At 50.6% G+C, this 16086-nt stretch overlaps 1 protein-coding gene across 3 annotated transcripts in view; it reads left to right on the top strand.

Annotated features, from left to right (window-relative positions):
- Positions 1–6143: 6143 nt before the first annotated feature.
- Positions 6144–16086, top strand: part of Jakmip1 (janus kinase and microtubule interacting protein 1) — a 71196-nt gene continuing 61253 nt past the window's right edge. For 2 of the 3 annotated variants that reach the window (XM_077803184.1, XM_077803185.1), the window contains exons 1-2: positions 6144–6272; positions 12468–12962. In XM_077803184.1, coding sequence (XP_077659310.1) covers positions 6144–6272; positions 12468–12962 — 624 coding nt within the window. The remainder of the gene's footprint in view (positions 6273–12467; positions 12963–16086) is intronic. The other variant, XM_026395274.2, reaches the window with a different exon arrangement.

Here is a 16086-nt window from a genome sequence, read left to right as displayed (position 1 = left end):
TTTTTGTGGTCATCCTACAGTCCTGGCATATTCTGTCCCCTGTTTTTCCAGTCATTTTTCTCTTTGCTTTCCAGTTTGGAAACCTTCTGTCCACATGCTTGTAAGCCCACTCTCTCTTTCGCTGTGTCCAGTCTACTAATGAGCCCTCAAGGGGAGCTTCATTTCTGTGAGGCTGTTTTTGTTTCTAGCATGTCTTTTTATTCTTTTTGAGAATTTCCATCCTTCCTCATGTTGCCTGCCTGTCTGTTCCTTCACTGGGGCCCTTGGCCTCTCAGTCACAGTTGTTTTAAGCCCGAGGCGGATACTCCTCTGTCTCTGCTGTGTCTGAATCTGCCTCTGATTCTCCTGCCTCTTCACACCGTGCTTTTGCCTTTGTTTTTGTTGTTGGTGCTGTGTCATCTGTGTCCCTCTGCATGGTCCTGAGCTTTAGAGATGGACATGCTAATTCTGTGGCTGGGGTGACAGTGACAGGTGTGGATGGCAGGTGAAGCTGCCAGCAAAAGCAGAAAATGTATTGACCTTATATACTTTTCTAGGGACAAAAGTGGTGACCATTGAGAAATCTCATTGTAGCCTCTGTGGCCATATTTATGTTGCCACGGAAATTATTTCATCTTGATTTGTATGTGGAGATACTGAAAGAGCAGATGACAGGAATCTCCAGGAAGGAGCATTGAGCAAGACAGGCCATCAGCATCCCACAGGCAGTCCTTGTGCCCAGCATGGTGCCTGCCATGTGGGAGGCTGCAGCAGGCTTGAGTGAAACAAGTGATGGAAGGGTGTCTGCAGCCAGCCAAGATCTCCCTGGACCTCAGAATCTGTGGTCTTCGGACAGCTTTGTTTATCCAAGAGCGAGGCCCAAGGCCCTTGATGCTCAGCATCTTACCACTTTGCTGAGGCCATATTGAAATATTGAAGGTGTTCAGCTGGCATGGGCATCCACACACGGGCCATTCTTATCTAGTTGTACTTGGCTTTGCACAGGAGGTGGGATGGGGTGGGATAGTGGTTTTTGTATCAAGGACTAAGGAAACCTGTGTCCGTTGAAGGATTTTGTGTGTCCTGAACTTTGCCCATTGGGGTGCATGTGGAAGTGGGGTATATGATGTTTTCATAGTACTAGACATCCTAAGAGGGCTCTGGATGTGACTGAGCAGCTGCACTGGCCCAGGCACTCTGGTTATTTCTAGAGACTCCAGAGGACAAGAGGGCAGAGAGGAGTTCAGCAGGGTAAGCAGACAGTTGAGCAGGCACCAGGACGAGGGGCATGGGGAAAGGCAAGGCATTCCCCTGTGGGGCTGGCATTCCCCTCGGGCCCTGGGGCCACAGCAGGTGGTCTGCTATTACCTTGGTTGTTTATATGGTTAGTATTTTCTTTGCAGGGGTGGGTTATGGTTGACTTCTGCTTTGGGAGGTGCCCTCTTGTGGATGGCTGGGGGAAGGAGGAACAGGGACCCATCCACTCTGAGGTGGCAAGGCTAAGGAGAGGCAGGAAGGATCCAGAGAGGATGTGGCAGGTGGAAGGTGGGCTTGGGGGGTGCATGTGGGGAGCAGCACCAGCGAGAAGCGCAGGCAGGCCCGTGCCTCCTGCGTCAGCTCACCTGAGCTGGGTTTGGTTGGGCACAAGTCCACTCACTTTTCTTTCCCCTTGAAGAAGCACGTTCACAACCTGCTGGGTTCCTGTGGGGAAGGCAGGTTTCCCATGGCTTGGACACCAGCCAGTGAAGATTCCCTTTGCCTCCCTCTGTCCTCCTTGTCCCCTCTGAGCTCCATGGCTGCATGCAGTCTTGGTCCCCCAGCTCCACACACTTGGAAAACTTTGCCCTGTTGCCCTGGGGAGTCACTGCTTGTGGAACACCAATGGCCTGGGCACTGCGTCACAGCGAAAGAGGCCCTTCCGTTCCTCAGATGAGGCGACTGAGGCGCAGAGAAGTCAGAGCCCTTACACAGATCACAGGTGACTGCATCTGCCTGACTCCACAGCCTGGCTCTTTTCTGTATGGTCATGGTCAGTCACTGACCACCTCAGTTTGTTCACCTTTAAGGTAAAGGACTAGCATGCCACCTCAGAGGAGGATGTCCTGAGGATTGAATGAGATCATCCTCTGAAGGGGTTGTCATGTGCCTGGTAAGTATTATGTTCTCATCAGATGTTCACTGTTTATGCCTTGTTGCCCAAAGAGGGGTGTGTGTGTGTGTGTGTGTGTGTGTGTGGCAGGGGAGGAGTTGTGGCTGGAGTCTCTAAAGGGCTCCTCTGTGTGGGAAGGAGAGAATTCATTCTGGGGGCTTCTGAGTACCCGAAGGAGCTCAGGGCAGAAGTTCTGAGGGGCACTTTTGTGCTGGGTTTCCTTTTGGCTTGAGATCACTCAGTGCTTTCTGAAGTGGGACTGCCTGAGGGGTGTGTGAAGGGGTTTCCAGAGTCACTGGAGGGACTTTGGAGAGGGGATGGATGACCACTGATGAGTATGGGGGTGTAGAGGGGAGTCCCATGGGGGGAGAGGCGGGAGGTGGCCTGTGTGGCCTGACTGGGAGTTCTGTGACAGCTGGGCCTACTCTAGTCTTCTGTGGCATCCCCAGGCCAGCATGAGGGCTAGGTGTTCAGTGTCTCCTGTGGAGTGACTCTTCTTGGCTATGACTCTTCCTCCTGTGTCCTTGAGCAGTTCCTCTCCACCGTGCCTTGCTGAGCCTTTGGTGGGCTCATTGCCAGCAGTGGACTGTGTGCTATCGGTTCAGGTCATGGCATGGTGTGCAGCCCGGGAAGAAGAGCAGCCTGTATTCTCCTGCAGGCAAGGACTTTGAATGGTCAGCGGCTTTGGGGCTGATGATAGGGATGTCAAGTGGTACTGGTTGTGCCATGGTATGTCTGTGGCTTGGGCTGGTGGCCTGGGGCTCAGCGTGGCCCAGAATTTTGGACGGCCTGGGCTCCTGCTCAGTTTCATCTCAGCACTGAGTCCTGTGCTGGCATATATGGAGGATATGCTGTTGAGAGCTCTAGTCTTAGTGGCAGCTCCTGGGAGTTTATTTGTCCCGGGAACATTGAGCTGGGACTTTGGGCTGGGCAAAGGTGGGCATACCAAGATAGAGGTCAAGTCCTGCCCTCCCATGGCTGACAGTTGTGTGGGGACAGCAGACACAGAGTGGCCTTTCTGCTGCTTTCCCCCCCTTTTCCTTCCAAGCCACCCTGAGATAGTCAGGCCCTGGGACTTGAAGCCATGTCTGGTGGCCTGTGGAGCTGAGCAGCTTCACGCGGGCTGTCAGCGGCACTGCCGCGGGCACGCAGCCCAACTGCTTTCTCCCCAGTGCTTTTCTTGTGTCCTTCTCAACTAAGTGCAGGTGTTTTCCTGCCTTCTGAGTTAGCTTTTCATTGCCGTGACCAAAATACCTGCCAAGAACAACTTAGGGGAGGAAAGGTTTATTTTGGTTCATGGTTTTAGAGGTTTAGTCTGTGGTGAGCTGACTCCACTGCTGAAGCAGAACATCATGGTGGAAGGGTGTGTGGTGAAGAACTGCTCAGCTCGTGGCAGGTGGGAAGCATAGGGAGCAAGGAGGAGCCAAGGACAAGATACAGTCCCCAAGGGCATGCCCTAGTCACCGGCTTCCTCCAGCCACACTCCACCTGTCTACACTTACCACCCAGATAGTCCATTCCAATTATGAATCCATCAAATAGATTAATCCTCTGACTAGGTTACAGTTCTCACATTCCATTCATTTCCCTTTCAGACATTCCTGCATTAGCACAGGGACTTTTGGGGGACCCTTCATATCCAAATCACAATACCTTCCTTTAAAAAAAAAAAACTACATTGCTTTCTTTTGAAAGTAGTAGAAATAGAAATTTGGATTTATCTAGAAGAGTATAAAGAAGAAAACAAATATCACCTATAACCTTTTGGAGATGTGGCCATCAAGTGGCCACCACTGTATCCCTGGGGGTAGGGCCTGGCACCTTGCAGATGCTCAGTAAATATTTGTAACCAAATAAAAAGAATGAACAAATATATGTATCATAGAAAATTGGAATCATAAATTATATTCTGCTTTGTATCCTGCCCTTTTTGGTCTTGTGACATTAACCTTTCCCTAGATTAATGTCTGGAGTTTGCTATCAGGACTTTGATGTAACTTACTGACTCTTGGGAACTGAGCATTGTGCTTTTGGGATGGATGGCCAGATGTCATGTCAGAGACTAGAGTCAGTTCCTTGAGCATGTTCCAGGGTGGAATAAAAAGGTGCCGCTTGCTCTGTTGAGTTCTTCCTGCTCATCAGGGCAAGGGTGGCAGGTGCACCTGAGCAGCAGAAGCTGGTTTCTGAGAGCTGCTGTGGTTATGGAGGCAGGCGGGTCAGGGGGCCAAGGAATGAACTGTAGAGTAAGCTCCAGTTATAGTGCACTCAAAGCTGATGGGGGTCATGCTAATTGAAGACAGAATGCCTCCTTCTGGAGTGATGGATGGGGATGCTGGTGACTCCTGGGTGATCCTGCTGGGCACTGAGAAACAGTGTCCCTGTTGGAGAGGAGCCGCCTTCACTTCAGGTGGCCTCCGTCATAGCCTTCCAGGCCCCCTAGTCTGCATGGCTCCCTGTGCCCAGGGCTGCCTGCTTAGGCTGTGCTGCATCAGGGGCTGCGGCCTGCAGCACTGGGCATCTGCAGCTTGCCCAATGCACTGGCATTGATGAGGCCTCAGCCCACCTCCTCCTGGAAGCCATGTCCTGTGCTTTATGCCCCTCTCCCCAGCCCCCACCCACAAACTGAAGTTCCACTGACTCCATTGTTGCTGAATGCAGTGGCCAGTTTCTGGCCTGAGGAGCTTCCTGTTAGCTTCCCTGGCTCTTCTTCTCTGTTTACAATCTTCTTGCATGATCTTCCCTGCCATCTCCAGGCCATCTGACCCAGCACCACCACCCGCTAGCTGTGTGGCTGAACGTAGCTTACTTTACTTCTCTGCTTTCATGTCCTCATCTGTAAGGGCCTAATAACTAACCTACTTCATCAGGGGTCCCAAGGACTTCAGGACAGGATCCCTGGCTCCTGTCTTGGGATCTGGCACACACTCAGTGCCTCATGATTGTTCCCTGTTGTCATTGAGCCATTTATTCACTCATTCCACAAGTCTTTATGCAGAGCCTTTTACATGCACAGAAGAGGCAGCAAGGAACAAAACAGACCCAGGTATTGTGTACTTGGAACTTACATCCTAGGGAAAATAGGAAGTAAGTAAACATACATTTTGTCATGGAAAGCACAGCAGGGCACGGAGAGGGGAAGTGGCCCTGTGGTGCACTACTGAGACCCAGCAGTGTGGCCGCATTAGTGCAGAATTTGGAGGTGGGAGTCAGGGTACAGCTTTTGCTCCCCCAGTTCCAGCTGTGGACCTTGATCAGGGTACTACTATTCTCTCTCATTAGCTGTGTGACATGGCTAGCTCTCAGCCAGTGTGTGCCTCAGTTTTCTTGTCTGTGATACTGGTGATACCCTCTATCTGGTAGGGGAGAAACCATTAACCTTATGAGGTCTAAACCCATTTCTCAAAGTTTGGTCCTCTGACCCTACTTCAGGAGTATTGGGAGTGTGGACGGGATATGCAGACTCCACAGACCCTCCCACTCCCTGTGCTTCAAGTGAGGTGGCCTGGGACCTGCATTTGGAAATAAATACTCTGGTGATGCATGTTCACTGAGGTCTGAGACCATGATCTACAGTTGTGAAGATGGGGTCCTTTTTTCCTGATGAGGGCTATGCTGGAATGAAGTTATGCAAGACGTGGTCACCCGGAAACACCACCTGGGAAGCTTGCTAGATATTCAAGTTGGATTATCAGGGATATTGAACTCTGCCCTTAACAGCTTCCAAGTGATTGTGGAGCAGTTCATGTGAGGAGCACTAGGTTAGACCTGTGAGTGGAGGACATCCTTCAGCGGGGATAGGTGCTATGCCCACAGGTGGTAGCTGTCAGGGGATGCCAGTCCCATCTCATTTGCTAACTCGCTTTCCCTCCTTCCCCTAGGATCCCAAGTGATGGTGGTTTACATGGAGGATGAATTGAACGCTGCGCGACTGGCTAGCACGGGGGCGGTGGTCTCTGTGCCTGCAGGTGGGCGGGCGTGAAGCTTAGGATCTCAGAGTTTCAACCCAAGAGGAAGCATGTCTAAAAAAGGCCGGAGCAAGGGCGAGAAGCCCGAGATGGAGACGGATGCAGTACAGATGGCCAATGAGGAGCTGCGGGCCAAACTGACCAACATTCAGATTGAGTTCCAGCAGGAAAAGAGCAAGGTGAGAGGGCTGGGTGGTGACACTCAGAGGATGATATTGCCAGGGACATGTGGGGAGGGCATGTTCGCAGGCTGGAGCAGGATGGACCCTTCCCCTGGGTCCCTCTCTCTCTGGGCCTCAACTTACCCCTCATCAGAATAATATCAGCAGAGCCACATAGAGTGCCAGATGGGACCTGTCAGACTGTGTGACTTCCCATGTTTCAGTTTCCCTGCAAGACAGGGTGATGATAGTGCTTCAGTGGGTTGCTGTCAAGACTTAGTACCACGTGAAGAAGCTGGAAGGGGCCTGATCCATACCACGAGTTGTTTTGTGCTCTCAGGGCAGGTCTGAGCCTTGGAGTCACTCAGGACAGTGGCTTGCTGGGTGATGGCAGACTGTGGGAGTACAGCTAGAGCAGAGCCATTATGTGTGGCCTGTACCTCCCACGAGGGAGGAGCCCAGCTTTCCAATCCCACAGACCTGGCTCCACCCTCAGCTTGGCCCCTGCCTGGCCTCACAGTCTTGGGCAAGTGACCTAAGGTCTCCAAACCTCTGCATCCTCAGCTTGCACACGGCATGACAATTACTGCCCAGTTCAAGGTTGTCATAAAGATCCCAGGTGAGATAAAAAGCCCTGTCAGTGTCTGTTGCCCAGGCACTGCCCTGGTCATTTTTGTTGGCATGGCTCTGACTTGGGTCATCTGAGGGCAGAGCCAGCCAGGGGCTCTGTGAGCACAGGAAAAGGTGGACAACTGGGCCTGTACCTGGGTGGCTTGAGATGTTAAGGGTCTGGCCTTTGGAAGGTTAAACCAAATCCCTGCCAAAGTCCCTGGAGCACAGGGGGTGGCTGCCTGGGAACTGCAGTTGGTGCCTATGTTAAGAAGCACTGGGGCCCAGGCAGCTGCTGAGTGTAGGGGTGGGGGCCACTTCTGGCCTTGGCCCTGGCTTCATTCCCAGGTCAGGATGGCTGCATAGAGAGCAGAGACTTGGGTCAATTTGGAGAGGGAGCTAGGAAGGCCTGGCTTCCGGAGTGTAGGGATAGATGCAGACCCCCTTACTCCTGGGTGTTCAAGAGATCGGACCTGGTGAAGTAGCCCCTTCCAGCTGTGTTTGCTGGTGGTGCTGACCTGTGCACACCCTGCCAGTCAGGAGGGGTTCACTTGCTGGGATCCTCTAGGGCTGAGAGCTGAGAGTTGAGTGTCCAGGCTGCAGGGGCTGGTCTGTGTGTCCAGAAGCAGCAGCAGCAGCTGTGGGGAAAACTGCACATCCAAGTCTGCTGCCTAACCATGAAGCCATGTAACTGCCCCTGCCTCAGTTTTCCCATCTTTAAAATGGAGGGCTTCTAATGTGTCTATTTTCCTGGGCCATTTGAGGAAGAGTATGACAGTCAATATAAGGCCTGAGGTTGTCCGTCACCTGCTCTCACTTGGCAGCCTGTTTCTAACATCTGGGCCTGCCATGTAGACAGCATCCTGTACCTGAGAGGTGTCATGGCCTCACAGTGACCTGTATGGTCAGGTGTGGCTTCCTGTCTCTGTAGGTGAGAAAGTTAGGGCTCAGAAGGAGAGGTGACATGCTCAGGTATATTGCCTGAGTCTACCTTGCCAGCCAGCAGGGACAAGGTGCCACACTGGGCTGCTTAAATAAACAGGGACTTATGGTGTCACCACAGCAGGCTGGAAGTCTGAGGTCAGGTGTCCTGGGCTCACTCATCCTGAGACCCTTCTCCTTGGCTGTGCTGTCTTTGTCTTCCTGTGGACCCACATGGTTTTCTTCTGCGTGTTGGTGTCCTTATCTCCTTTTCTTATGAGAACACAAATTGGAGTGGATTAGAGCCCATCCTGATGGCCTCATTTTAATTTGATTACATCTTTAAAGGCTCTGTTTCCAATATAGTCACCTAAAGGTCTGAGTGTCAGGAAAGGGTGGGGTCCAATTCAGTCCCTCTGCCAGGTCAGCACAGCTATAGGTGGTGCTGGTAGGTGAAGGCCAGACCTGTGGGAGTCCCCTGTCACCAGGCTGCCCCCCTCCCTCTGGGACACGAGGAAATTCTCACATGAACGCATCTTGCCTGCTCAAGTTCTCCATCCAGCCCCCTTGTGGCCTCCTCTGTAGGACTTTACCCATCCGGTCAGTTGGAGAATATCTGTTCAGAAAGAATTTGGCAATGTGCTCTCTCTGGCTGTTTCCAAAAGCATAACTGTAAATTTTACAATTACATTTAAGTGTTATTTTTGTATGATCTAATAATAACTCAGTGTTACATTTATAGTGTCATTATTTTAACAAAGGACCCATTAAACACTGCAGGGCAAGGGAGTGTGGTAACTGTATCTGTTCATCTTTGGCCTTGCGTGCATGCTGTGTGCCTGGGCTGGGTGACATGCCTTTGGCAGTGACTGCGGAACAGCCCGTGCCCTCAGTTAGGGTGGTGCAGGATTCCGGGGAGCCAGTGGCAGCACAGCACGGCACGCTGCATCAGAGTTCTTAGGAAACCTGCGGAGTGAAAGGGCCTGTGGAGGCTTCACAGTGGCCATTTTGGAGGCAGAAGCGAAAGGTATTCACGCAGTTCCGAGTGTCCAGCAACACCCGCGAGCCTTCTGAATGCCAGTCGAGGACCAGGCTAGTGGGGCAGTGTTCCTGACCTAGAGAGGCCCACCGTCTGGGGTGATGTATAGAGAGGGTCAGTGTGCCAGGCAACAGCCCCTCACCAGCTGGGCATTTCTTCATTCTCGCTGTGACCAGCACACTTTGGTCTGGATTTGTGCTGGGCCAGGCACTTATCTGAAGTGAGAAGAAGTGAGTTGGACCTCAGCCTGTCCTCAAAGGCTGCTGACTTCTGTGGTGGTGGGGGGAAGGCTTGGTATTTGGGTATATCCTGAGTAGTGATGGAGTAGATTGTGTTGGGCACTGGAGCCTAGGGAGGTGCTGACCCTGGGACTGAGGAAACCTTCCTGCCCTGCTGAGTTTGGAGGGAAGGTGAGGGGAGGTCCCCAGATGAGGGGCCAGCTTGCAGGAAACTAGGGCACATCTGGGGTGGGAGCCCACAACTCCTGTTGCTGTTGTGGAGGCTGTAAGGGAGGCTGTTGTTATTTGTGACCTCTACCAGTGGTTCAAACTTCCACTTTTTCCTTAGCTCAGTCCTGAACCAGTTATCAAGTACCGGCTGTGTACCTATCTTTGTCTGAGAAGCAGCAATTCAGTGACTCCGGGTCCTCTCCTGGGGCTTGCGCAGGGAACAAACACCAGGAGATTCTTATACTTTTAACTGAGTAGTGGGACGTACCCAGAAGAAATAGCAGCAGGAGCAGGGGTGGACAGTGGTGGGTTCTGGAGTGGCCTGTTGGAAGGTGTCGTCAGCCAAGGGTTCAGGGGAGGTGCCACTAAGTGTGGTGGGTGGGCTGGAAGAACAGACAGGCATGCCAAAGGCGTATCTCAAGGAGTCCAGGCTGCAGCAGGCAGTGGTGTGGCTGGAGCCGGATGATTATGGCCAAGGGTAGGAGATGGATCAGAAGAACACAAGGCTCAGTCCTGTGGGCCGGGGAGGACTTAGGCTTGAGTTTCAAGTACTATGGACCTCCTGATGATTTCTTTTTTTTTGCTTATTCTATTTTACATTTTTCTTGTGTGTTTAGTCATTTTAGTGTGTCAGTCTGGACTCATGGATACGTGGGCTGCATTCTGGATATAAACCAACAGCCTCTTTGTTCTGTGGCTCAGGCTGTCCCAGCTTTGGCTGTGGTGCCTGTGTGCCTGTGATACCCCCATCATTGTGGAGGTTTTGGTTGATTTTGTTTGTGTTTTTAGCTCTTATTTTATGGTGTTCATATTGCATACTTCCTGCCCCCATCCTGGAATCTGCCATTTCTCCCGGAGCCCTGGCTCCAATTATGGGAGAATGGTGTTAGACACCAGGATCTGGGCACTGGTGTGCTTGCAGCCATGGGAGTGCCCCTCTTTTAGACCCTCTCAGCCAAGAGCTAGGAGAGGTGTGCTATGTGTACGTACACGTTATCTGTAAATGCTTCTGCCTGTGGCATCTGTGACTGCATGAACTTAAACCTGAGTTCTTGCTGATGTCCCAACACTAGCTCATGGCCATATGCATCATTCCAGCCCCTTCTTTCTTGTCTGAAGCCCCCTACTCCCAACAGTGAGAAGCCAGCTTCCCCCATTCTCCATCCACTCTCTTAGTTGTCCTGCACACATACACATCGTAGTTCCAGAAGAATGAGCCTGCACCCTGTGTGATCTGGAAGGCCTGCAGTAATGAAGGTGTGTGACTCCATCCTGCTCTGTGCACAGGTTGTGGTGGGGCAGCCTGGGAGGGTTTCTGCCTGGGCAGGAGCAGGAGGTGCCAGCTGAGCTGAGCCAGATATTGCAGGTGCAGAGGGCAGGATGGAGTCACACATCCTCATTACTGCAGGCCTTCCAGATCATACCCTCTCTACCTGAGACTCACCCCAGGGCTTGCTCACACCTGACGTGCAAACCCTGGAGCACAATGACAATGCTCATGTATCCCCCAGTGACTCTCCACGTCCCTCCTTTCAGCATACTCTGAGGCAGCTGCTGATTGCTCTTCACAGACAGGAAGCCAAGGTTGTGGGAGATTGTGTAGTCATGGTTCTTCAGAGACTAGAACACACATGCACACACATGTTCTGATACTTTAAATAAAGAAGCATATGCATGTATACACAGGTAGACACATAATATTCAGAATGAGAGAGATGTTTTTAAAGCATTGTCTTTTGCAGTGGGGGCTGGCAAATCTGAAGTGTGTAGGCGGGCTAGCAGGCTAGAATCTCCAACAGGGCTGATGTTGCAGTCCAGGGAGTCTGAAACTGTCTGGAGGCAGAATTCCTTTTTACAGAGAAATCATCAGTCTTTTCTCCCAAGATCTTTAACTGATTGGATGTGGCCCATCTGCAGTTGAAGGGCCATTTGCTTTACTCAGAGCCTACTAGTGTAAATGTTAATCTCATCTAAAAATACCTTCACAACATCATCTAGGGTGATAATTGACCAAATGACTGTTGGTGCTATGGCCCAGTCAGGTTGACACAGAAAGTTGACCATCACAGAGGTTAAGTAATCTGCTCAGGGAAATAGCTCATCATAGTAGATCCAGATCTAAAGGGGTATTATTCTTCTGACCCCAGAGCACTGTCAACACTATTCAGGGAGGTGAGGACCATGTATGTGGTCTTCTAGAAAGAAAAATGCCAGAAGCATTTTGTCCATGACCGGGGAAATATTTAATGTCTTGGCCCCTGCACTGAGTCCATCAGGAGGACTGGTTCCAGTGCTCATGTGAGGGGATCAGGGAGCCACTGGTTGCCTCATGTGTTTGATGGAAGGAGACGAGGGTCTTGGGTTTGCCTGGGGGGTTTCATGTGCTTCTTTTCCTGCTGTTATAAGAAAGGGTTTATTGATACCCAGATGACATTGTCAAACTCACTTATAGTTAACTTTACCACGGGGTGCTATAGACCAGGTGTGGTGTGGGGGAAATGCTGCCATTTTCTGTGGAGCAGCCCATTCATCAGAGGCAGCTGGTTGCAGTGTCCCAAGCCTGCCCTTACCTGGAATGGAGTTTTAATAAAGGGTTCTGTGGAACCAGAGTATTTAAATGAAAAGCACCAATGAGGGTTTTCTTAACACTCCCTGGGCACATTTTACAAATAGGGTTTCAAATGGCTGATTGGAGGGTTAGATTCAGAAGGGGCTTGTAGCCAGCAATTCAGGAGTCCCAGGCCCCTGAGGCAAGGGTGCCCTGGAGAGGCCCCCAGCCAGAGCGCACCTCCCTAGGAGCCTGGTCTCCCCCTTCCCTCTGCGCCACCTCTGCCCTCTCTTCTTTGGGTCAGAGTCTCTCACAGGGGCCATGGAATGGTTTTCTGGTTTGGAATCTGCTCAGCCTGGTGAGAGCTGGTGTGTCCTTCCTCATGAGTTCCAGGATGAAGGGGTTTCCATGCTTGGCCCTCCTTTCCAACATCCTCAGGTGGTTTTCCCCCTCCAAGGAAATCTCAAAAATCACCTAGTAGGACAGATCCTGGTGGGGCTGAGGTGGGGGGTGTCAGCACAGTTGAGTGGTCCAGGGGGCATTGGAGGTGGGTACTTGGGAGGGTCTCAGGGGCGTGGGAGGCTGTGGCCAGGGCACCACCGGCTTCCCTGCCCCTGTCCCTGCCGACTCTCATGTTCTGGCTGCAGGTGGGCAAGCTGCGCGAGCGGCTGCAGGAGGCCAAGCTGGAGCGCGAGCAAGAGCAGCGGCGGCACACTGCTTACATCTCGGAGCTCAAGGCCAAGCTGCACGAGGAGAAGACCAAGGAGCTGCAGGCGCTGCGCGAGGTGCTCATCCGGCAGCACGAGCAGGAGGCGGCCCGCACCGCCAAGATCAAGGAGGGCGAGCTGCAGAGGCTGCAGGCCACGCTGAACGTGCTGCGCGACGGCGCGGCTGACAAGGTCAAGACCGCGCTGCTGGCTGAGGCTCGTGAGGAGGCGCGCAGAGCCTTCGACGGAGAGCGTCAGCGGCTGCAGCAGGAGATCCTGGAGCTCAAGGCGGCGCGCAAGCAGGCGGAGGAAGCACTCAGCAACTGCATGCAGGCCGACAAGGCCAAGGCAGCAGACCTGCGGGCTGCCTACCAGGCACACCAGGAGGAGGTGCACCGCATCAAGCGCGAGTGCGAGCGGGACATCCGCAGGCTGGTACGTCGCCCTGCACCCCCATGCCCACTCACAGCTTCCTGAGGGGTTTGGAGAACCCACAACACTCTGACTTTGTTTAAGGGTCTGGGATTGCAGCCAAGTCCCCACTAACCCAGGCTAGTAAGGAGGCTTTGGGGTGCAGGTCTCCTCATTGGGTGTGGTCCTTGGACGGTCATCAAACCCCCGGAGCTGATGTCCTCATCTGGAGGTTAAGGCTTACAGATAGGGTAGGGCTATGGTAAGAAAGTGTTGTCGTGGATGTGTGTGAAGGCACAGGCGTTCCTCTAATTTACTTTAATTAACTATCAGCTGGCCAAACCTCCAGTTGCCCAGGTGAGTCTGCCTGCCAGCTAGCTGTTGCAATAGCTGGGGAAAAACCTGTTGCAAATAATCAGATTTTTAAAGAAATCAGGGAAACTGTGAAGCTATGAGGTCTAGAAGAAAGAGCCTTTCTGGGGTGAACTGAAAGTCCCTGCAGCCTTCCTCAGGGCAATCTGCCCGGGGGAGGAGGAGGGTCTTGTCTCAAGCAGAGATTCTGCTGGGGACTGAGATGACTAGGACTTTTTCCACCTCTCAGGGTTAACTTTATCACCGGGTGCTTTCTTCATGAAAGTGGAAACCAGACCAGGCCAGTTTGCTCCATAGAATATTCTCTTGAGTTCTGAGGTGATGTGAGAATCCAGTGAGCCAAGAGGTAGTAGATAAGCTTTGTTGACATGGGAGACAGAGCATGGTGAGGGAGGGGCCCTGAGGCAGGCATGGCCAGCCTGCCCCGCAACACACTTGACTGACCCTGTGGGGTGCAAGAGGCTGAAGAGCTAAGTAAGTGGGGTTCTCCAACTGGACAAAGGACAGTGTTTACAAGGTTGCATCTTCAGGAAGATTCAGGGTAGGTGGAGCATCAGAGGAGGGGACCCACGCACCATGCAGACCCTGACCAAGATAGAGCCACTTAGACTGTGTTGAGGCCAGAGACTTCAGGGCAAAAGGGATCCTAACGATCCTCAAAGACAGCGCCTCTCTCTGTTTTGGCAAGGTCATCATGCTTTCTTCCCAGGCCAGGATATTGCCCATTTCTTCTCACCTTCTTGGCATGAATGTGCTGACTCCCTTTTCTTGGTGAACTTGAGGGTCCATTTGTTCTGGAGACCTTGAGCAGAGCCACACACCTTAGATCGTGTCCTATACAAAACTGAGGCCCTCTGCTTGCTTATGTTCTTGGTCACCTTATGACCTCTTGAGACCATGGCTATGAGGTGGTGTGGAGCCACAGCTGCTGCTCTTCAAAGGTTGCTAGGCAGGGACAGTTCTTAGTCATTAAGGGTCAATTAAGAAAACGTCATAAAGTATAAAAGAAAAATGTGTCAAACCTAAAAGGCAAAATGGACAAATCCACAGTTTAGCTGGAGATTAACAGACTTCTGTCAGCAAGCCATGGAACATGCAGATGAGAAAATGAATGATGATGTGTGGGATTTAAGTAGCATGGTTAACCAACGTGAACCAAACTGACATAAAACCACATTGCAACCAACTGTTGAGCACAGTTCTTTTCAAGGGAACACGGTCCACTTTAATCAAAATGGTCTGCATTTCAAAATTTGTAGGTTGCCTTTAAATCAGCCCAGAGAGGAAAACACATTTTAGATAAAAAAGAAGAAATGCTGGAAACCAAACATCTAAGCTTCTATCTTAAGAAGAAATTGAAAGAACAGCCAATAAAACTCCCAGAAAGCATGATGAAGGAAATCAGAGAGCAAGAATCACTGCAACAAAATCAATAAAGGCTTAAAATTTGTAAGTTAATTAAAATTTATAAATTGATAAACCCATAGCAATACTGGCGAAAGGAAGACGTGACCATAATTTGCCAGTATAAAAAAGGTGAAGATGAACACCACAGCTCTTGCAGACCCTGAAACACCATGAGAGTACACCAAGATCTCGCTGCGGACGGATGGCACATCTGCAAGCAGGCACAACTTCCCCAAGACCCAGGACAGGGCAGGCAGAGCACCTGAGTAGTCTTAGACCTGTTAAGGAAATTAAGTCACTAATTTACAGTCTGTTCATCCACAGAAAGCCCAGACCCAGGTGGCCTCACAGGCAAAATTGTCCAAGTATTTAAGGAAGAAATAAAATGAATTCTATAGGATGTACTCTTCCTGAAAATAGACAGTAACAGACTCCACCTCTCTTACAAAGCCAGCATGATTTCAAAACTAACGACAACCGGGGGTGGAGGTGCATGCCTGTAATTCTAACAGCTCGAGAGGCCGAGACAGAAGAATCGGAAGTTCAAAGCCAGCTTCAGCAATGGCAAGGTACTGAGCAATTAGTGAGACCCTGTTTCTAAGTAAAATATAAATTAGGACTAGGAATGTGGGCCCAGTGGTTGAGTGCCCTGAGTTCAATCCCTGGTACCTCTCCGCCACAGAAAGATCCAACGACAGTACAAGAAATGAAAACATCTTGGGTTAGCTTTTACAAACATGTAATAATAATAATAAGATGTCAACAAATTAAGTCTAGCAATATTAGAAAGGCTAGTAAATCATGATCAAGTTGAGTTTATTCTGGGAATATAAAAATTGGCTTAATATTCTAAAATCAATGAATATAATTCACTAAGTAATATAATCAAGGATGGAAAGACCCATATAAATTAAGTCACTAATTTATAAGTAGGCACTTTAATAGGCTAGAAAAAGCATTTTACAAAATTCAGCTTCATGGTATAAACTCTTAGCAGATCAGGAGTAGAATGGAGTTTCTATCCTAATGAATTGTTCTACTGAAAACTTACTAATAACCTACATAATTATGAAATATTTAACATTTTCCACCCATAGTCAAGGCCAAAACAGAATGACCATTATCATCAATGTTCTGTTCAACATCGTACCAGCTAGGATGTCAAATGCAAAAACCACAAAAGAAATTAAGGTTTTAAAGATTGAAAAAAGGGAAAACTCATCATTTGAGTTTTTGATGCTTTGTGCTATAGAAAACCCAGGAGACCTGCCTTGGTCTATTCCTGCTGGTATAACAAAATACCAGAGTCTGGGTAATTAATGAATGAAAATCACATATTTCTCACAGTTTTAGAGGTTGAGAAGTCCCG

The sequence above is a fragment of the Urocitellus parryii genome, chromosome 10 (genome assembly GCF_045843805.1).
Source record: "Urocitellus parryii isolate mUroPar1 chromosome 10, mUroPar1.hap1, whole genome shotgun sequence".
Classification (NCBI taxonomy): Eukaryota; Metazoa; Chordata; class Mammalia; order Rodentia; family Sciuridae; genus Urocitellus; species Urocitellus parryii.
This window is presented reverse-complemented; position numbering and strand designations above follow the sequence as displayed.